This window comes from Suncus etruscus, chromosome 8, assembly GCF_024139225.1.
Source record: "Suncus etruscus isolate mSunEtr1 chromosome 8, mSunEtr1.pri.cur, whole genome shotgun sequence".
Lineage (NCBI taxonomy): Eukaryota > Metazoa > Chordata > Mammalia > Eulipotyphla > Soricidae > Suncus > Suncus etruscus.
The window spans coordinates 78,113,103-78,137,457 of NC_064855.1; the positions used below are offsets into that span (position 1 = coordinate 78,113,103).

The 24,355-nt window shown below is 33.9% G+C and overlaps 1 protein-coding gene across 1 annotated transcript in view; it reads right to left on the minus strand.

The window, feature by feature from the left end:
- Nucleotides 1–24,355, minus strand: part of DIAPH3 (diaphanous related formin 3) — a 552,109-nt gene that overhangs the window by 247,502 nt on the left and 280,252 nt on the right. The window contains 1 exon segment of the mRNA XM_049778724.1: nt 727–966. Coding sequence (XP_049634681.1) covers nt 727–966 — 240 coding nt within the window.

Consider the following 24,355-nt stretch of genomic DNA (forward strand, 5'->3'; position numbering starts at 1 on the left):
AAAAGCACCATTGCTATGACCCACTTCTTAGAAAGGAGTACTGTTATATGAAAGATTGAATATATTTGCTGTAAGGTAATTTAACTTATGAAAGAATTTAGGACAAGGAAAAGTATATAAACATACTCTTTTCTTCGCATCCTCTAAAATTATGGTCTGATAGAAACATTTCAAAATCACCAGTGACATTTGAGGTATATCCATTCCTACTAAAAGGTATAAAAAAGTTTCATTATATAGCTTTCTTTATTATATGGTTCTCTTTATTAAAGAGTCTTATTATAAAGCTCTTTATTATATATTTCATTATATAGTTCCCTTTATTTTGCTTGCTTAAAAGGTACAAAGAAATTGTTAAGGAGTTAAAAATATTAGAGACAATACTGGGCATAAATACCATCATACATCAGCACCTGGATTGAATATCATGTTTAGATAGTATTTTGATTTTCTCATTAATTAGTTTGAGAAAGCATAGGTTTATGACATAATTTTACTATTAAGTAAATTCCTTCACTTACATTTACTGATCAGAGAAAATTAATATTTGGCTTTAGTTCAGAGATTGAGTAAATTAGCTCTGTACAGTCTGAGTTTGGATTCACAGTTCAGTTCAAACTCTTGATAATGAGCATGTCAAAATAAAAATATCTAAATAATGGAATCAGAGCTGACATTTAGGAATAAGTGCTCAAGCAAATATGTGTTTTAAGAAAATGAACTCACTTTACAGAGAGAGCTCAGGTTAAATCCGAAGGTTTGTGCATTCCGGGAGCCAGCATTCATGTAGTTTCCCATTAACAATACAAGTTCCAACAACTTGCTAAAGCTTTTGCTCTTCTTTATCTCTTCACAGGCAGCACTGACAGCCATGATGTCAGGTTTGATGTTGTTCACCTGCTCTTCAAACTGCAGCTTAAAGAGAATAGCACTGAGCCGTGGCCGTAGTCTCTTCACATTGCTCATCTGATTGAAAAGAAAATAGCAGATTTCCTTTAAAATGCATGGTATACTTTAGTCCTGTATGACTACAAGTAATCTGGGATGATTTATTGGTATGACAGTGCTGAAGAAGAAGTATGTCCCCTAAAACTGATAGCAGGAGGAGAGAAAAACTCTGCTTGTATTTGTGAGGAATTCTCACAAATTCATAGTCATATCTCAAAGAAAAAGAAATGCCTGATGCTCAATGAAAAGAGAGAGCTACCTAAATAACAATGTTTCATTATAACAAAATACATATATTTTAGGGTAAAAAATGAATTTCCAAAAGACAGCATTATACAGAGGCAATAAAATTTCAAAGTGTTCACAGCATTAATTGATTTTTTGTTCAATATAAAAGTGTGTTGAGCCATGTTTGAAACCTATTCAGAAGGTCAAAAGAGGGTTTCTTTTCTGCAAAAACCAGTTGTTCTTCTTAGGAAACTTGCTGATGAATAGTATGTGTTAGATAGAGGGAGAGTAAATAGGTCTCCCAATTTGTACTAAATTGACTTTCTTCAGAAACACTGCAATGTAGGATGACTCCTGACACGATACTAAATTAGCAGAATTCGAGTTAGGAAACTTGGACAAAGTTAGCAAGAAAAGTGTAAAAATCCCCCGTGTATCTTCTGTCAAATTAACCCCTTTTAGGATTCAGTGTCTCCCTCTCTGGGTTGTGGGAGGTTTAAGTCAAAAAGTACTAAGGGCCAGATAGGCAGCATGATCCAGTAATACAAGTGAGGAGATGAGAAGGCTAACTTGAATGTTGGAGATATACCACAAATAGATTATAAGTGAGCTCTAAGGATAACTAGTAGATCAGGAATTTGAGACTGGTGTACATTTTAGGGAAGTAATAGCAGAATTGCTGAACCTCACAAACTTGTGAACACCAAAAGTAGTTTGAAGAAAGATCACCAAAAAGTACTGACAGACAAAATATGGTAACAAATTTCCCTAAAAGACATAATAGCTGTTTTACTCATCTACCTTAATAAGTATAATGAATAATACCAAAGGGGAGGAGAGATACTGCAAGTACAGTAAGTAAAATGCTTCTTATATGGAGCTGATCTTGATTTAATCCCCAGCTTTACATATACATACCATCATCCCATCCTCATAACACTTGCAGTGACCATTCCTAATCAGTTTTAGCAATACCTCTGAGAACTGCTGAGTATAAACATCAAAAACAACCAAAAAATACTATATGAAACTTGTGACACAGCAAATGAAATAAAACCATGGTTATTCATGACATTAAATAAGCTATATTCACATAATTCTGATTTAAAATAAAATGTATGAGCCTGAATCTAATAGGGTAGAGAAGTTGCCTTAAAATTTTCATAATGCAAAAATACAATTTGCAACCCCCCTGCAAAATAAGTGGTAATTAGCTCTTAATATGTATATAAATTTCTTCAGAATGACCAAAACTTTCCAGTGATTTAAGTACCTTAGCAAATGATAGAATTATCCAATTTATATATAGCATTTGGCCTAGCCCACTTGACGTATTAAATGTTTATAACTATACCATCATTTTAATAATTCAACTAATATAGTTAATAAAGTCCTGCCTTTTACAGTTGTTGTACTTCTGAAACTGTAACGCAATTTCAATTGTACTATAAAGTATTTTACCTTAAAAAGAGGATTAAAAAATTCCTAAAGCTTGTAAATAAAAAGAAGTATAAAACACTAAGAAATGTATTAGGGGATTTGGGGAAGCACACTGGCTTGTAATCACAGCTCATTCCTATTTTTTCTCAAGGATCATTCTTGGTAGGATTCCAAAAACCGTATGGAATGCTGGAGTCTAACCAAGGTTGGCAGTATGCAGACAAATGCCCTAAAACTATAAAATCTCTGAGTCTTAGAAATATCTTAAAATTTTTGACTAAGAATGTTCTAAAATTTCTTTCTAGAGAAAATATCTTTATCTCATAGATTGTGAAAAAAAAAAAAGATCAAATAAAGAAACTTTAAGGTAAAAAGAAATGCTACTAATATTTATAAAATAAATCTAATATAAACTTTTAGAAAGATTAGCTTGAATATTCATTTTAGTGGGTAAAAAAAATATTCAATTTAATGAGGCCAGAGCAATAGCACAGCAGGTAGGGTATTTGCCTTGCACGCAACCGACTTGGGTTCAATCTCCGGCATCCCATATGACCCCAACTCTACCAAGAGTGATTTCTGAGCACAGAGCCAGGAGTAACCCCTGAGTATCACTGGGTGCGGCCAAAAAACAAACAAAAAAATTATTTTGTAAACTGTAAGTCTAACATACAAAGTAGTATTAAGCAATGATTACCCACTCATGTAGTCATTGTATGTGGGCTTAACAGATATAGTAAACCTGATATGAATTAACTTTCCTGAATTTTTAGCCTTATTCCTCTCAAGAAGTTGATATTCATAATCAGTTGAATCCATTCTGTATAAGATAGTTTTTCTTAATATAAACATTAGAATCTACATATACATAAATGTACATGTATATAATGGGCCAATGACATTTAAATCTATGTTCCTTTTCATGAAAAATCAAATTTTCCACACACTGCAGATAACATGAGGAATTAATTATATAGCACCATATAAAATTAGTATTACAAAACTTATTAATTTTAACATATATTAATGTACTACTTTGTGCACAACTAGAATAGATTGTTTAATACCTTTATTATACCACCCAAAGTATGTTAAAGCTTTCCTGCTGACAAGCTAACCATATGTAGCCAGTATAAGGTAATTAATTTTCCTTGAAAAATATAACCTAGATTTGTATGAGTAATGAGTCTACCTTGCACAAGGGACAGGTACTTTGAAAAGATAAAGTCTATGATGTAATGTAGAACAAAGTGCTAAAAGTTCATAAAAAAAAAAAAAAGAAAGAAAGCAAAATCAGGAAAGGAAACAAAAATGTGCTTTAAACTCTACCTTTAAAAAATGTTTTATTATTTTTGGTTTGGAGGCCATTTCCAGAAGTACTCAGGGCTTACTCCTAGTTCTGAGCTCAGGGCTTGGCAGAGATTGGGGGAAACATATGGGGTGGCAACGACTGAATCCCATCAGCTCCCAACCAGTATTTTCACTGTTCTGTTTTCCATGTCTTAACTGATAAAAATATCAATGCATCTTAATGAATAAATATACTGCATTAGGAAAGCATATGAGGCCAGAGCAATAGCACAGTAGACATGGTACTTGCCTTGCACATGGTGGACCTGAGTTCTTTAACTGATAAAATATCAATGCATCTTAATAAATAAATATACTGTGCTAGGAAAGCATTTGAGGCCAGAGTAATAGCAATGCTATTAAGGTACTTGTCTTGAACATGGTATACCTGGGTTCAATTCCCAGTACCCCATATGGTATCCCAACTCCTGCCAAGTGTAAGATTAGATACAGGAATAAGCCCTGAGCAAGCCAGGTGCGGTCCCATTCCCCCTGTGAAAACAAACTAGAGATCTATTAGAGCTGGTTCTTGTATTTTGCTCATGTTTTCTGCCCACTAAATTAGTCTCTTTACCTAGGTCAAATGGTTGTTCAATTTATACTTTTTAAAGACTCAATAAAAACTAATGTTCTGAAATCAAAATTTTGAAAACTATAATAAAATTTATGATAAAATATAATAGAAGTGTTATTCTGTTTAATGGGCTTTTTTAATCAATATCTATATTTTCAGGTGAGATTAAAAAAAAGGCTAAAATTTGAAAATGTATCTTTTAAAGTCCTGAAGAATGCTCCCCCTCTCTTCACTTTACATATTCTATTAACATTAAGATGTTGCATCCTCTTTTACCTGTTATGGAACCAAGAATTCTGACAGACTAAGAAGAATGCAAAACTATTCCCAACAGTCAGTGAAGGTTATGGAGACGTGGGCACCAATAAGAACAAATTTACTAAGAAGTCATAGTGCTACAAGAACAATTTTACTTTTACAAAGTTTCCTTTAGATTTATTGTTATGAAATCATAGCAAGTAAATGAATGGCATCAAAACATGGCAAAGTGAGTTAGAGTCTGCAGACCCAAATAATGGCATAAAAAAGGTATAAGATATGAGATTTTACTCTGATTTTAATTTACTCTGATTTGCTATGATTAATGATTAATGACAGATTAATGATTCTCCTACAATCTCCCGTCACTGCCCTAAATGCCACAAACCAGAATTAAGAAACCCTAAAAATACCAGAGACTAAAAAAAAGAAAGCAATATCCAGAATTCCAAATATGATATTTTTTATTTCAAAATTTTGTTTATTGGCTACATATGTTAGGTTGAAACAGAGACTTTAAAATAAGATGAAAGACCTTTAGAAAATCAATGATCTAACAAGTATTGACTTGAAGCCCACTCGGTACTGCCTTTTAAGGCACAGAATTAGTGGTTGCTTATAGCACAGATCATTTAATTCTTCCATCTGTCTTAAAAAGAGAAAAATAGTCCAGCAAGGCACAATCTCCCATAAACTCGTTACATCTAAAACACAATTTAAATTGTGAATACTGTTTCATGGGACAAAACAATTTGCATTTTTACTAACTATATACAACCACATCTGGTTCTCTTTAAAAGAAGAAATATTTGGGCATTAACTATTCAAAATTTATGGGGTTACCTCCACTCCTATCTTGTGTATGGACAATCTGATTACTAGGATCCCATTTGGTTCCCCCAAACTTACGTGGATTAAGCCCTGCCCTTGTGTTTAGAGTTCAGAGCCAAGAGAAAGCCCTGCTTACTTCCAGGTATAACCAAAAAAAAAAAGGGGGGGGGCACTATTTAGCATATGCTTCTTAACTTATTTATAATCCTAAACCAATAAAAATCTATTGAACCATACACTTACCTTTCCTATGCTTCAAGTAACTACTATTTAAAAAGCAAGTAATTTTAGTTTAAATTAATTCAATTGATGGGTCACTATAAATCTTTATTTCACATATTTTGAAATAGATGATTAGAAGGAAATAATGGAATGACATTTCATGAAAGGAAAAAATTACTTCTTCAGATCACTTAGCCAATAGAACAGGGGTCTAATTTACTGTTAATAAAATGCACATGTCACTTAGGTATCACAGTATGAAAATAATCTAAGTTTCAAAATCATCAAATAAACTATATCTGCTATGCTTTACGAATGTACTTCAATTTGTATCTAGTGTTATTAGAAAAATATTATGAAAATGTCCCTCTGAGTATTCCTTGATATCTCCAAATAGCCCCTGTCATGTTGAATTTTTAATGTTTCTAGGATCTATATTTCTATGGCCTCAACACTGAACACTCTACTGTTATTTCCACAAGAGCCAATTCTTCTGTTCTTTGTATGAAAGGTGTGATATGCAAAAACTAAAAATGACAAAGATTACAAAAGAATGTGACATCTAAATGAGAAAAATTATTGAATAACAGGATTAAGATATTCATGGAAAATTTTTAAATTTTATTTTTTCCAGTTATACTAAAGTGAAAAATATCATCTAATGTTAACTGGTAAATATTTCACATTTCAAATTTCTTAGAGAAAAAAATCGTTTCAAGGAATGTATAAAAATCAGCTATCTGTCATGCCCAAGTGCTGTCTATTTTTTTTTTTTTACCAAGACACCATGATTAGCAAAGTTTTTGATACTTAAAGTTAAGGTGTTCCAACACCAACGTGATCTATCACCACTGCCAACTTCCCTCTACCATACCCCAATTTCCATCCACAACTCAAATTCATTCCTAGACACATTTTTAAACTTGGTTGTTGTAACTTTGTTTTGAAAAAAAAAAAAAAGAAATGTGCTCAGGAGATTTAAATAAATAGTATCTAGAAATAGTGAAACACAAAGATACATCTGGTTTTGTGGCGATTTTTATGAAAGCAATCCCAAGAATTATACAAAAAAAAAATAAAGATTAAAAAATAAAATGTAGGGCCCGGAGAGATAGCACAGCGGCGTTTGCCTTGCAAGCAGCCGATCCAGGACCAAAGGTGGTTGGTTCGAATCCTGGTGTCCCATATGGTCCCCCGTGCCTGCCAGGAGCTATTTCTGAGCAGACAGCCAGGAGTAACCCCTGAGCACTGCTAGGTGTGACCCAAAAAAACAAACAAAAAAAAAATCAACAACAAAAAAATAAAATGTATGTTCTTCCAGATAAATATATAGTCTATATAAAATAGTCTATACACATAAATGCTGCTTTATCTTTGTCTACAAATTCTTATTAAATCTAGGCCAAAAGAGATCCAAATGATTACAGTAGATACTTGATCAGCAAATGGTAAAGTCAGAGATATCCTATTTAATTTGGCATGCTAAGCAAACATTCTTAACACATAAGCTTCATCCCTGTTGAATTAAAATGCTGGCATAAAACCCGAGTCATCTTGCTGCCTTAAATTCATTCATGTTCGTTTCCAGACATTCCCTACACCCAACCAAAGAAAATCAGTATTTTTATTTCTATCACTGTAGCTTAATTTGCCTGTTCTTAGAATTTATATTAATGAAACTTTCAGAAAATACTTTTGTGCTTGGCTTCTTTGATGCTACATAAAATGACTTGGAGCTTCACAAACATACAGTACTAAATACAATTCAGTACTTCATTTCGTTGTTGTTTTTTTTTTAATGAGGAATATTTCACAGAAAGAACACATCAAAATTATTCCCACTTTTATTGATAAGTATTTATATTTTATTCAGTTTGAAACTATATAATAGGATAGCTGATAAGGACTTGAAAATGATATATGTAATTCTAACTTTAGGTACCTGTGTCTGTAACTCTGAGCAGAGAGATAGGTTTGAAGATGTAAATTTGTGGATCCTGTGATAAGATCATGCAGGATTTAGAGTGGTTTCTAAATTCAATGACATGCCAATTAACTAGAAAAGAAAACCAGACACATATAGAAGAAAAAATAAGGATAAAAAGGCAACTATGAAGCAATGCTATAGTTCAGAAATACCAAGGACTACAAATAGTTACTGGAGCCTAGGAGAAAAGCATGGAACAGATTCTTTCTTAGACTCTCGAGAGGAACCAATCCCGCCAACATCTTGACTTAAGTTTTCTAAGAAAATAAATTATAACTTACTTAAGCCATTAAGGTCGTAGACACTTGTTATGGCAACCCACAGAAACTGATATGGGATATTATGGGCATTCTATTATTTTGTCTTTTCATCTATTTAATATCTAAAAGATACTATGAATGTACATTTAACACTAAGAAACTGTCAAACTACTTTTGCCAAATAGCTTGTGCTATTTTACCTCATTCCCAAATCTAGATTTCACTACAGAAACTTTGCATTTTATCTTTCATGCTTAGGTCTATATTCCATCATCAATTACAACATACAGTATAGTACAGGAGTTTACATTCACTTTAATGCCTTAAATATTAAGTTTTGTAATACCAACTGACATAAACATATATGTTTCCCCATTTGCTAGTATTGAAGCTTGCTTTGAAAAATTAATAGATGCTATCTTTGAAATCTATTTTCAAACTTCCTAGAAAAAGCTTATGCTTAAGTTCTTAAGACAACACTTCTGTCTAGATAACAAATCTATACTCTAAGTTCTCTACAGTGATTCATTTTTTAAGATGGATTTTATTATTCTAGTTACCAAATTTATACAGCATACAGAGGACTATCAATAACAAAATCTATTGGGAGTGTATATCACAGGTATATTAGAAATCTATAGATCATTGCAAGAAAAATGAAATCTTAACAATATTGAGTCCTTCACTTTACAAGCACAATAAATCTTTTCAACTATTTCAACTTTCAGTAAGCAATATATTGTAGTATTTAGTGCAAAAAATTTGAAAACATTTAGTGAAATGTGTTTACTTCTCAGGAATCGAGTTTGAAGGATTTTAACCTTTGAGATTTAGCTTGACTACCTGTTAAGCTATGGTTTTCTACATTTTATTTAAAGTTTTAAAGTTATTGTTGCTAGTTTACAGTTTTTCTTTAGCAATAAATATTGAAAACCATTTAACTTACTGATTCCTCAATTATTGTTTTGGGTATATATATTTATATATATAATTTTGAAATTTACCAGCGGCTGCTGCATTTTCCACCTCAGCTTATACTCGAGTCATTAAGTTTTCCCAGTTTTTAGGGTAAAATTAGGGGAGGTCGGCCTATAATCAGGTCAGCTTATACTCAAATATATGCAGTTTATCAGTTAGACATTGATATCTGATAAAACCGACTTCATTTTCTAAATATTTAATTTTATATTCTATTTTTCCTAATATTTACTGAAAATGAGTGTTAAAAAACAGTATAGAATATTCTCCATTTCAATCCTGTCATTTATTTAGTTCAAAACTTGAGCAGCAGTAACATGGGTGGGGTGCTTGCCTTGCAGGTGGCAGACTTGGATTTGATTCCTGACATCCCATATTGTTTGTAGAATTCATCAGAAGTGATTTCTAAGCAGAAACTCAAGAATAACCCCTGAGAACTGCAAGGTCTGGCCATAAACAAAACAAAAAAATCAAAAGCTTTATTATTAGGACCATACATATTTGGTGACGGGGGGCATAGCTGGGGCAACCAAGTGGTGCTAAGAAGGTCTAGGCATCCTCCTAGCAATTCAAGGCCAACGGGGCTAGAGGTTCATACTGAGGTTCCAGGAAATATCCTAAGCACCTTGACAGTGCTGAGGACTTCTAGAGCTGCACTTGGTGATGCTCTGAAGACTAAGTGGTTCCAAGAATTCAACAAGAGTTGACACATATAAAGTACATGCCTTAACTCCTGTACTATAATACACACACACATACACACACACACATTTCATGAGATCAAGTCTGTAACTGTCATGTGCTATTTTATGATTTACTAATTTATGATAAAACAAATAGTGTTGCAACCTTTTTTGTTTATTGCTTTCCTATTCTTTCTTCTGTTTATAAAATGTAATCCCTTTCCTGTTTTAACACTTGAGCAAATAAAAAGTTCCCCCTTTCTATTTCTTCTGACTCATTTTCTGGTGGCCTTTATTTGTGTTATTGGTGTTACTGTATTTTTCGTTTTATTGTATATTAATCATATTTTTATTTTGTAGTTATACAATAATTTTACTATATTTTAATGTGGTGGAACTAATTTTTCCCCATTACACCGTAATTAAGTTTAAAAAGAAGCAATGGTGAGTGATTATCTTAGGTGTCCTTTATTTCTTTTCTGTGGATCTTAGCGCGCTCTCTCTCTCTCTCTCTCTCTCTCTCTCTCTCTCTCTCTCTCTCTCTCTTTTGTTTGTTTGTTTTGGTTTTTGGGTCACACCTGGCAATGCTCAGGGGTTATTCCTGGCTCTACGCTCAGAAATCACCCCTGGCAGGCTCAGGGGACCGATGGGATGCCCGGATTAGAACCAGAGACCTTCAGCATGCAAGGCAAAACGCCTTACCACTGTGCTATCTCTCCAGCTCCTTAGCTCTCTTACTTGTAATTCTGAGGTCACACTCAGCAGTGTTCAAGTGCTACTAGTGGAGCAGTGCTCCGGGGATCATACAGCAGCAGGGATGTGCCAGAGCTCCGGCATGCAAAGCATGTGCTCCCACCCTTTGTGCCTTCTCCATTAGCCCTAGCCCTCTGGTTTTCACTGACTTCATTTCATTTTGGTCCGAAAGACAAATTAGCACTTCTTAGAGCTTAGGTGTGAACATCTTAAACTGGACATCATATGACCAAAAATTATTTGATTTTACCCCATTTGTGGAATGGTATCTAATAAAAAGAAAATTTTGAGTTTATTGTTTTTGTCACACCCTTCCCAACAATTCAAACAAGTTCTTCATTTTGCATATATTCGGTGAAATCTGTTGTTTGTATTTTCCTAAATTATATATGGCTTGTCCTCACCTTTCCCATGTTACTCCCTGTGGTACTCTCTCTTTGTCTTTCAGCAATGTGACTCTTTATATTTTCTTCCTACTTAAGTATTCTGGGTTTGTTAACATTCCTGAACCATGAATTTATGTTTTTCACTCAATTTGGCATTTCCTGGCCATTATTCTTTCAAATATTTTGTCAGCTACTTCTCACTGTTCTTTAGGGATTCTAATTATAGTTGTTTCAGATTGACTGATATTTACCCAAACTGAGGTTCTATTGGTGTTTTAGTTATTTTTGGTCTAGATTCTTAAGAAAAAATATCTTTGTAGATATGTCTTCTAGGACACAAATATCTGCAACTGTGTAACTAAGCACGCATCCTATGCCTTTCAATTATTGAACTGTACAATAATTTTTTGAGAATTTTTAAGTTGTATTTTAAGAATTTTCATATGGTGAATTTTTAGCTTTAATTTTTTTCTTTTGGTCTTTGGGTCATACCCGGCAATGCTCAGGGTTTCCTCCTGGCTCTACGCTCAGAAATCACTCCAGGCAGGCTCGGAGGACCATATGGGATGCCGAGATTCGAACCACTGTCCTTCTGGATAGAAGGAAAATGAACCTACCTCCATGCTATCTCTCCGGCCCTAGTTTTAATTTTTCTATAAAAATTCCAAAATTCAGGGGCCAGAGAGATAGCATGGAGGTAAGGCATTTGCCTTTCATGCAGAAGGACGTGTTTCAAATCCCGGCATCCCATATGGTCCCCTGTACCTGCCAGGGGCGATTTCTCAGGGGTAATCCCTGAGCACTGCTGGGTTTCACCCAAAAACAAAAACAAAAACAAAATCCAAAAAACAAATACTTTGCTTTCGTTCTTTGAATATGATTAGCTTTTAACTATCTAAGCATCATTATAAAATCCATATTGTAGTCTCTGGGTATAAAATTCAAAATGAGGGCCACCTTGAGTATGCCTTATTTGATCATATTTTCTTTATAACACACCTCATTTTATTATTCTTTGCTTTCTACCTAAATATTGAAATCTGTAAGAACTGAAAATGCACTACTAGTTTGAAAAACGTTTGTTGTTGCAGAATTGAATCTGATTGATTTCTATAAGTTGCACAAACCTGAATGCACTTTGTTAGGGTTACTCGGTGGGAACAAGGTGTTTCGCAGCCTTTTAACTTGGTAGAGTTAATTACAGAGCCTCGCCCTGCAGAATACAGCGGTATTAGTCTCTGTAATTTATTATTGCTCTCACTTGGGTTCAGCATAAAGTAACACAACCTTTGCTGTAGCACTAATTTTGTTATAACTAGAAAACCTGCACTATTTTAAAGGATGGAAACACTTGTGAAGTTCAAGAGTTTCTAATCTCACGAGGGCTATAATTTCTCACTACTGGTTGCCCAATTTTTGAAGAATTTATTTGTATGTGTTCACTTTTATCATTGTTAATGGTTTGCAACTTTGTTACATTAGCATTCTATTCGTTTTTTGTTATTACAAATGAATGTTTTGGTTCTTTTGTACTTTTAGGAATTATCAAAAAAGTAACTCTCTCCAGATACACCAACTACACACACACACACACACACACACACACACACACACACACAATAAAAGCATGTCCACCAATTCTTTCAATAAAAAGTCACTATGTTTTACCTTTATAATAAGAAATGTATATAAAGGTGCTTTGATACTCTTTAAATAGTCTAAGCGTAACTAAATTTCACTTCTGTGTTAATGCACACGGTTCATAAACAGTTGCAACATTACTTAATCAATTTTAATTTTAAAAATTAAAGAACTTGGAAGATGAATTCAATAATAAAATGCATAAATGCCAGAGAATAGTGTTCAATTCCCAGCATCACCAGAAGCGAAGCCAAACTTAAAAGCCTGAAGTAGACTATGAGCACGATAAGTGTACTCATCCACTCAAAAAAAAAAAATGAAGAATACAAATAAACCAGTCTATATCTTTAAAAATTGCATCTTTAATTTTTTAAAAAAAAATCCTTATTCTATAGGAATTAGCGACTAATATAGACCTATGTTAATAGATTGCCAGAATACAGACAATGCTTTGTAAACACAGATGATACAGAAATAAAAAAAAGCAACCTTAAAACAATGCTGCTTGCAGAGAGATGATTCATAAGAGACCTTTTTGCTTATAACTACAAAATGCTTTAGGCTTTACTTCAAATGAATGATGCATGGCTAGTAATTAGTATGTGACTATAATGATGCTTTGTTTTGTTTTTGAAAATGAAACAAATTAAGCAGATTGTGTCATAAAATTTCAATACTATATAGATGGTCTGACTAGAAACTATCATACCAAAAAAAAAACAAAACACGATTCCAATAACAGACTTAAATGTCCCATGTATTTCTTTGTATATGAGATTTAAAATTCCAAAGAAAATGTAGAAACAATATTTTTCAAAAAGTAAATTTCAGGTGAAATATATGATTATTTAAGTTACTACATAAGCATAGTAAGGAATTTGCACACTAGTAAATCAAAGTTACATGCAGTTGCATTGAAGTCAATTTTTAAACTTTAAAAATAGATCAATACACTAATGAAGGAATCAGAAATAAAGAAATCAACAGAAAGTAGACACCTAAAATAAAATAAAAATCAGAGTGACTGTCACCATGAAAAATGATTCATGTCCTTTACTGGCAAAAGAAACATGGGCCAAAATTAGCAGACAGTTAACTGAATGGGAGAAAATTTTTGCACTCTAAGACATCAGATAAAGGTTGGATATCCAGGATATACAATGTACTCATAAAAGTTAACTCGACAAATCCTAAAAAAAAAACAAACAAACAAACAAAAAAGAACAAAAAGAAAACTCAAAAAATGAGGAGACAAAATAAACAGACAAAGACCAACAGATGGTTAACAGATATATGAAAAAATATTCAGCATCAATTATCATTAGGGAAATCCATATTAAGACAACAATGAGATATCATCTTACAGCAGTGAGGATGTCACAGATCAAAAATAATGGGAAATAATTCTGTTGGCAGGGATGTGATTAAAAAGGAACTCTCATTCACTGCTGGTGGGAATACTGCCTGGTCCAACCCCTATGGAAAACAATGCAGAAGGTTCTCGGTAAATTCAAAATTGAGCTGCCATATGGCCCAGCAACCCCTCTTTTGTATATCTACTCTGAAGACAGAAAAACATTCATTCAAAAGGGTGTATGCACCCCACTATTCATTGCAGGACTCAGTACAAATAGCCAAGCCTTGCAATCAACCCAGATGTCCTGTCCTACAACAGATGAGAGAATTATGAAGATGTGATACATATATACAATGCAATGCTACATAGGTATAAGGAATGATGCAATCAAGCAATTTGCAGCAACATTGATGGAAATAGATATTATGTTAAATGAAGTAAGCCAAAAGAAGGATAAATTCAAAATGATATCACTTATATGTGGTATTTAGAATAACTGTATAAAGAAACACAATGGTCTAAATTGTGTTGTCTTAAATACTAATAGCCCCAGAGTATAGCAAAGAGAAGGAACTGAGTGGAAAAGAGAAACACAACTATGAAAGGGATGGGGGCCTAAGGGGCCAAGTGGTCTCAGATGCATTGGTAATGTTGAAAAAGGACAGAACTAAATACCCAAGTCAAAAGCATCAACAATGGAATCAAGAGACCCAAACTTTAAACATCTAAACTAAAAATAGGTCTGTTATATGGGCAGGCTAGAGGGCAGGGGGAATGGGATGGAATGCATTCTGGGAGGTGAACCCTAGTGGTGGGATTGTCTCTGATTCACTGTATATCTCAAACACAACTATGAAGAGCTTTGTAAGTCACAATGCTTGGTTGTTCTTTATTTTTTATATAACTAAAACCCAACTACAAACATACTTATAATCATGGTGCTTAAATAAAGATATTTATTTTAAAAATATATAAAAGTAAAACAATAAGAAAAAATAAAGCATATGTCTAAAGAAAAATAATAAAAATCAAAAAAGAACAGAAATAACTATTTTTATTTTCTACTTTTGGCCTCTGGCAAAAAAATAAACACATTTGTTTCAAAAGAAAAAAACAAACTTTTACTTCCTATATAATTGGGGATGTCTATGTGTGGTGTTATATTTTCACCCAAGTTAGTTCTTAAATGTAAGATCTGAAGACATAAAACTCCTTCAAGTCTTGGCAACATTATTTTCAAAAAAAAATTTTTTGACAGCAAAACCAATGCAAAAACAGCAAAAATGAATAGAACTACATTAAACTAAAAAGCTACAGTGCAGGCATAAAAAACATTAACAAAATGAAAAGGCAATGTACCGAGCAATAAAAATACTAGAAAAGCATATCTGATAAGGGGCTAATATCTAAAACATAAATATTCCATACAACATAATAGAAAAAATAAAACCACACAATTTAAAAATGGATAGAATCTAAAGTGTTGTCCAAATAAATCATACAAATAGCAATCAGATATGTAAGAAGGCACTAAGCATCATTAATTATTAGAGAAGGCAATTCAAAACCACAGTGAGTGAGGCTGAGACATAGGTCCAGGGGTTGAACACATGCTTTGTATGCAGGAGGTCTATGTTCAGTCTCCAGACACTGTAGTTTTCCTAGCACTGCAGAAAGTAATTTCTAGAATAGAGCCAAAAGTAGCCCCCAACTATACAAGTATGGCCCAAATATCTCCCCCAAAACAAGAAACAAAAACTCATTAATATATATCTGTCAAAATAGTTTTTATATACACAAACACACTAATAAGTGTAAGAAGATAGAAAAAAGGAACACCTTGTGTACTGTTGGTAGAAATACAAACTGGTTGCACTGACTATGGAAAATACTACAAGGATTCTCCAGAAAATAAAAAAACTACAACTGTTATACAAAATAGCAATCCTTTTTTAGGTATTTATCCCCCCACCATAAACACTATCAAAAAATCCATACATTCTCATGTTCATTACAGCATTCTATGCAATAGCTAGAAATACTAACAACATAGATGCTTATCAATAGGCAAATATACTGTACATGTATGTAAATGCAACACAATATGACTAATATCAACTATAAGAAAGAATAAAAATTTGTCATTTGCAACAACAACATGAATGGATCGTTTTTGTGTGCTTGTTTTGGGACCACAGCTGGCAGAAATCAGGATTGTTCCTAGCTCTGCATTCAGAAATCATTCCTAGGAGGCTCAGGGGACCATATGGGAAGCCAGGGATCAAATCTGGGTTGGTCATATGCAAGGCAAACACTCGATTGGCTGTGTTATCGCTCTAGCCACCGATATGAATGGATCTTGAAACAGTATACTAAGTGAAATAAGATAGTTAATAAAACTTTTATATTTGCCATGTGATTGCAATTGTATGTGAATCTACACTAAATAATAACAATGTAAACTCAGATATACAAAAGATTGACGACTGTCAGATTAGAAGGCAAAAATGAGTAATATAGTCAAAATATGAAAATGTCTGATATTGCAAAATTAGGATCTCTGAATCATGAGGAGTAATTCAGCTTGGTAACCACAGTTACCATTATTATATATGTTGTCTGAAAGTTGAAAACTATTAAGAGAATATATGAGAATATATATATAAGAGAATATCATGTTTGTTATAAGAAAAAATTATTTGGGGTAGATAAGTTTAACAGAATAGATTTTAATGTTTCTTACAAGAACAATTATTTGTATAATGGTAAATAGGTTCATTATGCTGATCATTCTCTAATCTACACAAAAGTCAAGTCAATATGCTGAAAATATAAGATGAAAATTTATTTTATAAATGTTTGGTATAAGATAAAGATTAATCAACGAACCAGAAAAAGATTGCTAGTTATAGAATAAAAGAGAAGGTTGGAGCAAGAAGTAAAATTCAACCAAAAATTTCTATAATAAGAGTTCTACTTTCATATAACTCAGCCTTTAACCTTTACCTCGAACTTGCTGTCACTAGTAAAACATTAGTAAAACATCATAGAGTTTGATCTGTTACCTTGGGAAGGCATGTCAGACACAGTATAGGTAAAAGAGATATAGGAAAATGCCTCAATGGTTAGTTTGTACAAAAGTAATGCAGAATAAGAAAGGTTTTTCTTACAGTATTTGCTGACTAGTTCATCTTTTAAAATAGTATATTCTAGAAATGCTTTTCAATGACCATTTCTATGTCTTGAGTTTTAGGTTATCCTTTGCCAGTTTTAAAAGTTCTACTTTAATCTTGGTACCAAAGTATTAATGGCAACAGTGTTTTTATACATAAAACATAAGCCCATTAAAAATGGCACCTTGCTTTGTATTGATTGCTTTCAGTTTTTACCGTTTCAACATTAGAGAAAATACAATTCATCAGGAACTTATAAAAATAAATCAATGGCCTTTCAGAAATTCATTTGGAGTTTGGGTTCATGATTGAGTTCAAGTCATTGATTCAGTGGCAGTATTTTGGGAGCATTCAAATAAAATCTGTAATATGGGGCCAGGGTGGTAGAGCTAGAGGGAAGGTGTCTGCCTTGCCAGCGCTAGCCTAGGACGAACTGCAGTTCGATCCCCCGGCATTCCATATGGTCCCCCAAGCCAGGAGCGACTTCTGAGCACATAGCCAGGAGTAACCCGAGTGTCACCAGGTGTGGCCCAAAAACAAACAAACAAACAAACAAAACAAACAAACAAAAAAAAAACTAATGGGTTCTGATCTCAAGTTGGGTTAGTGAGAGAAATTTGCGAAGTTTGTTAGGGGGGGGTCGGGTGGTGGCGCTAGAGGTAAGGTGCCTGCCTTGCCTGCGCTAGCCTTGGACGGACCGCGGTTCGATCCCCCAGCATCCCATATGGTCCCCCAAGCCAGGAGCGACTTCTGAGCGCATAGCCAGGAGTAACCCCTGAACGTCACAGGTTGAGGCCCAAAAAACAAAAACAAAACAAAAAAAAAATCTGTAATACATTTTTCAGACTACTATTCTGCCTTTCAATAATATAGTAAGTCTATTGCTTTGTCTGAAGATACCAGAGGGGCCTGGTCTGTGCTCTGCATTTTAGGTAGAGGATTCTGGAGAAAGCATTCAGACAATGAACTAGCGAAGAATTAAGCAATAGCTAAGGATACTGCATAGAACAAAATCTGAATTATGGGAGCATAAAATTTTGTGAAGGGGAAAGTAGTCTTTATGTAGGAAGCGAGATAAAGTCAGAATCATAGATAGAATCTCAGAATGAAAGAAGATTATAAGAATTCAGTATTAAAGAAGGGATCAAGAATATAGCAGACATAGCATTTCTAAAAGAAAATTCAGACAGGTTAAAAGGCAAAAACAAATAGAAAGTGCATAAATTAATAGAATAAGTACAGAACACCATACAATTAAGCAATGAATTAAAAGATTATTGAGAAACTAAATTAACTATCCTAATAATTGCAAAAAAATAAATCTGGGTCACAAATTTTTAAAAAGAATAGAGTGCCAAGGAAACCTAAACTGCAGCTAGAACTTTTACTTCTTTCAAAGACATAGTAGCATTCAATTGATCAAAATGATTTAGGTGCTTTACAATGGCTAGTGGTTCCAAGGGGAACTACTTAGAACAGAAATGCTGATAAAATAGGACAGAAAGAATCAACTTGCCTATGGCATAGAACTTTAGCAATGTCAAAATGCTGAATCCAGGAAGAGACAATGCAATATCCGGGTGGGGGGAGGTTAAAAAGATTTGTCACAATTTCACCAAAAAGTCTATGAAATCTCAAACATACTGAATGTCTTTCTTTCTTTCTTTCTTTTTTTCTTTTTTTTTTTTTTTTTTTTTTTGGTTTTTGGTTTTTGGGTCACACCCAGCAGCACTCAGGGGTTACTCCTGGCTCTATGCTCAGAAATTGCTCCTGGCAGGCTCGCGGGACCATATGGAATGCCACGATTCAAACCACCATCCTTCTACACACAAGGCAAATGCCCTACCTCCACACTATCTCTCCGGCCCCAAACATACTAAAATTTATACTTAATAGTGACAAATTAAAAACATAATTCAATAACACAAGTGTACATATAGTACACTTACAAATAGAATTAGATTTTACTGGCAGATTAGAAGTTGAACAACTATTACAAAAAGCCACATGATCTGGGAAATGTTGATGCTTGTGGTAGATAAAAACACATTTAGCTTTAAGTGAAATGAGGAAAATGACTGTTCCCTAATACAGTTATTAAATATGTGAAGTGGGTCTTAAAAAATTACATTCTTGGTCAAGAAAAACAGCAGTAATAATGAATGATAAAGGAGTTGGAGGATAGGAAATTTTTCCAATGCTAGATTAAAGAAAACAAATATTTTAGCCCTTTCAAGGGCTTAATAAAGTCTATAATTTGAGAAAGGATAAAAATAATGCAAAGAAGAAAAATATAAAAAAATCTTTTCTTTTATAATAAAACAAATATGTCATGAAACATTACTACCCACTATCACGGGTCCTCAAACTTTTTAAACAAGGGGGCCAGTTCCCTGTCCCTCAGACCATTGGAGGGTCTGACTATAGTAAAAACAAAACTTATGAACAAATTCTTATGCACACTGCATATATCTTATTTTGTAATGAAGAAACAAAACAGATACAAATACAATATGTGGCCCGCAGGCCATAGTTTGAGGACCACTACATGAGGATGCAAATTCTGAAAAATAAGACATATACTGATTCTGGATACCATAGTGAATTTCTGGGCTCTTCCCTTAGTATTAGATTGTCAGTTCTTCAATCAAGAAAGATAAAATAGGGACCGAGCAGTGGCGCAGCAGCAGGGTGTTTGCCTTGCAAGAGGCTGACCTAGGACAGACTGCGTTTAGATCCTCCAGTATCCCATATAGTCCCCCGAGCCAGGAGCGATTTATGAGCACACAGCGAGGAGTAATCCCTGAGCATCACCGGTTGTGGCCCAAAAACAAAAACAAAATAAAAAATAAAGAAAGATAAAATAAGGGAATGGCCTATCAAGAGAAATCAGTGGTCAAGTAACAAGAGAAATGATTTATAGTCTAGAAACATTCATGCTCTAGAACTAGGTCTATACTCACAAGCCTTCAAAAAGACATTGAGTTTTTCCTCCCATTGGGCCCAGAAAATTAAAAGATTAAAAATAAAAAATCGGGACCAGAGCAATATCACAGGTGCTTGCCTTGCATGCTGCAGGTCCAGGTTTGATCTCAGCACCACATAAGGTCCTCTCCAGCCTGCCAGTAGTAATTTTTGAGTGCAGAGCCAGAGTAGCCCCTGGGCACTGCTGGGTATTGCAAAAATAAGCCAGAAAGACAGACAGATAGATGATAGATAGATGATAGATAGATAGATAGATAGATAGATAGATAGATAGATAGATAGATAGATAGATAGATAGATAGATAGATGATAGGAGAATGAATATTTGGGTAGTCTATAGTCTATTCTAAAATATTTCCCTTTGTTTTCCGTTGGTTTTTCCCTATAAAGCAATTTATTTATATCTGCTTTATAGAAGAGTAATAGTATTATAAAGGAAACAATATAAGATGGTGGAAACAAAAAAATATATATATGTATAGACTTTAGGGAGGTTGGAAAACTGATGACAAGGTTGGACAAAATTTTGTACTTGTGGTTGAATACTGAACGCAAAAAATAACTGTTATAAACAACTCTGTAAACCAATGTCTAAATTGAAGAAATGTAATAAATAAAAAAGAGTAGCATTCTTTAATGTGTACAAATAATATCAACAAATGTGGCATAATTACTTTTCAGTAATTTTAATTGTATTCTTAAAAACTATTTCTATAAATAAAAAAATAAGTAAGTACTTATGCATATGTCTCATCCTGAAATCTAGAAGTCATAATGACTGATCACACCTAGAATATCCAGTCAGTACTTTTATGTCATACACATATCTCAATCATCCTTGCTGCTTTTTCTGACATTAAATTATACTTAAATTCCAAAGCACAAAATGTCTAGTAAATCTATCCCATAAATAAATAATTATGAAGCATATAAAATCGTTAAGGAGGATATAAGAAAGGAACTTCAAGAAAAAGCATGAAAGTGGGTAAAACTAACAGTAAAGTAATGACCACAGATCAAGAGTATACAAGAGTCTAGGTAAATGTTGGGTCTGAAATTAAACGATCGCCTATAATAGTAGAAGAGTGACTCTCAAAACATCATTGGGAAGAAAACCACACATAAATCACACTAGAGGATCAGAAAACAGTGAGAAAAATGTCTATATGCAAAGTAGGAAAGAAAACAAAGTGGGTCTTGCCTGGGAATGTGGCCTTGCATGCTCAAGACCTGGGATTTAATGCTGGCAGCATAGATTGAGGGGGGAGAGGGGCAAACGAAGAAAGTGGAAGTATATAGGAAGAAAGAGGTTTTGAACTAAATCATAGGAGACAAAAAATATATTTTAGAAGAATATCTGGCAATTGTGAACTAGGTTCTACATTTTATAAATTAGAAAATCTAACTGAAGGTTAAGAAATTCATTGATTTTCACACTCAGTACTCAGTAAGCTAATAATTCAAACTCAGGTCTAATGAGGCTAAAAATGAAACAAAGAATAATAAGAAAGATTTGGAATAATACAAAGAAGTTATTTTAACTCAGATTGATGTTCCAGTAATAGGCATGCAAGGTATTTTTCAAGACTTAGAATTGAGAGAATTGACCTAAGAATAATACTTGAGATAATGATTCTTGCCATGATGGATGTTCTTATGCTAGACTAACAGAACTAACAGAACTAAGGCTAATAAAACACATAGACTAAGTATAAAAATGAATGACTGGGGAAAACAGAGGAAAAGAACAAAGAAGGGCTTTGATCAACTGTTCCAAAATGGATGCTCGGAGTACAGCTCATGTATTGTCATATGGAGACAAGAAGGAGACAAGAGAGCAAGCCATTTGGCACACTGGAAGATGGAAAGCTCAAGGAAACTAAGGAGTTAAAAAAAAAAAAAAGCCTCAAAAACATAGTGATATCTCTGAAGTTCAGTGTAATTCCTATATGTCCTGAAAGCTAAGCCTTCAAGAGGGAAGAGTAATCTGAAACAAAAAGCACTGAGACAGTGATTAAATAGACACCAAAAGAAAACAGGATTTTGCTATGATATGGAAATGAATCCCTTAACAAAATCCCCAAGGGCTGGATAATCCCCAGGGTAAAATAAACATAGGGTAGGAAATGTGAGCCAGGAAAGACTGGAATAGGAAACTGTCACTTTATAAATTAGGGACACTGCTGGATCAGCTATGTGAACTACCCAAGACTGTGCGCTCTTAAATGGAGTGGCTCAATTTTGATGTGCTGACTAGCAGTCCTTAATGTCTCTATCCACTTACACCAGTGTTTTCCAACCACTGTGCCATGGTACACTAGTGTGCAGTGAGATATCGTCTGGTGTGCCATGAGAAAAATTTCAATTTCATCCATAACATGTGGCTTCGGCTCACAAATAAAGCAATCATTACAAAATAGTTTATTATGTCATCATAAAGTAATTATAAAATAATTTCTTTGTGTTTATTTGATTCCTGTCCAAGAGAATTACTTTATAGTCAATATAGGCACAAAGTTAAATTTTTTAACATTTTCTAATGGTGCTGTGCCTCGCGATTTTTTTTTTCATGAATAAGAGTGTGCCTTTGCACAAAAAGGTTGAAAAACACTGACTTACACAACAGCCCACACATTCAAAATCAAGTGGGAGCGAAATTGTATTGAATAAATGCCAACCTGTGGGATCCCTCGTGGTTACCCAGGAGACTCTAAAGCTTGATAGTCCTTGTGTGTTTGTCTCACTCTTTGTTACCAAGCCTCTGGACAGACATCGAAGGTGCTAATCAATTTAGGGCTCTATTGTAGTAAAGTGCCAAACCATGGAATTGGGAAGCATTTAGCAGAGAGAGGGAGAGGAGAGAAGCTTATGTCACCTCAACAGTCACAGAGTGTTAAGTAAGGCTTATGGTAAATATAAAATGATACAGGAAAGATTTCTTCATATTATATAATTCTTTCTACAATTTCCATGTATTTATACAAAGTTTGTACGTTTTATAAAAAATAAGGGAATAGAGATAAATCAGTAATATTCAAACTTTTTCAGAAACTCACTAGAGTTAGAAACTCAATGAAATAGCATATTATTCAGATCATGCTGTGTTTTTATTAGTTCTAATAAATTAGAGAATTGCAGAGTTATTTAATATAGCTGACATTCTACTAATTTCAAGGGAACAGGGTAACAAAAGCTCATAAGAGAATGCATTCAGAGCTCAATTCCACTTATCCTCCCACTCTACAGAGAACACAATTGGTAGGATATGTGAGTGATTTTTCCCTTTAATGGTTGGATTTCATATTATTATTTTGATGGATATTTCAACTAAATGAATTCAATCCCTTGATTAAACAAGAGTTATTTTTTGAGAAATATACCTGCACACTTTTGGCATTTTAACTTCATCTAAGTTCATAATATAAGTAGCACACATTAATTATTATGAGATTATTTCGTTTTTCTTTCATGAGAGAAGATATGAAAGCAAAAGCCATTGAATTTTTCCATGCAGTCTCATAATCACTAGCGTCTTTTCAATGGTCCCTACTGAACTACATCCCACAAATGCCAAATAGCCTTAACACCTGAGTTCATGCATATATTTCTGAAACAAACTGCAATAGTGTCATATTATAAAATCACCTTGTACAATTCCCTAGACCAGGGACTGCGATTTTCCTCAGAGAGGTAGTAACCAGCAGAACAAACAAACATAACCTTGCTGATGATAAGTCCATCTCCAGGGATCAGACTGAGAAAAACAAAAAGGTTTGCATATTTTACCCTGCCCTTCTTTGACTCCTGTGCGACATTTCCAATTCATTCCTTAGATGCTCTCACTCAGTCTCTTATCATTGTATGCTACTTTCTGTTGACTAACTTCCAAATTTAAACCTCAAGAACTCAACTTCCAGGTTATATTGCAAGTGCACATTTTATATATTTACTGGATGCTTACTGATCTTTCCTCCCATAATTTGGTCCTCCAGCAACCTGCTTCTTATTTCCAGAAACACTGGCCAAGAACTTTGGAGTTCACTCTTGACTCCTCTCAAATCCCAAATTCAGTCAGTCAGAAAGTCTCCCTTCCCTCCTTTCATAGTAAGTCTGGAATCTATCAATTTAAAATCACCTGTAACATTGCTATCATGCCAACAAACTCACCATTATGTCTTACCTAAATAATTAGATCAGTAAAATTACATGTTAACTGGTCATTGGCTTCGAATTATGTCTCTTCCTACAATCTGTTGCCTTCCATAAACTGCCGGAATTATACTTCTATAGTATCATTCTCA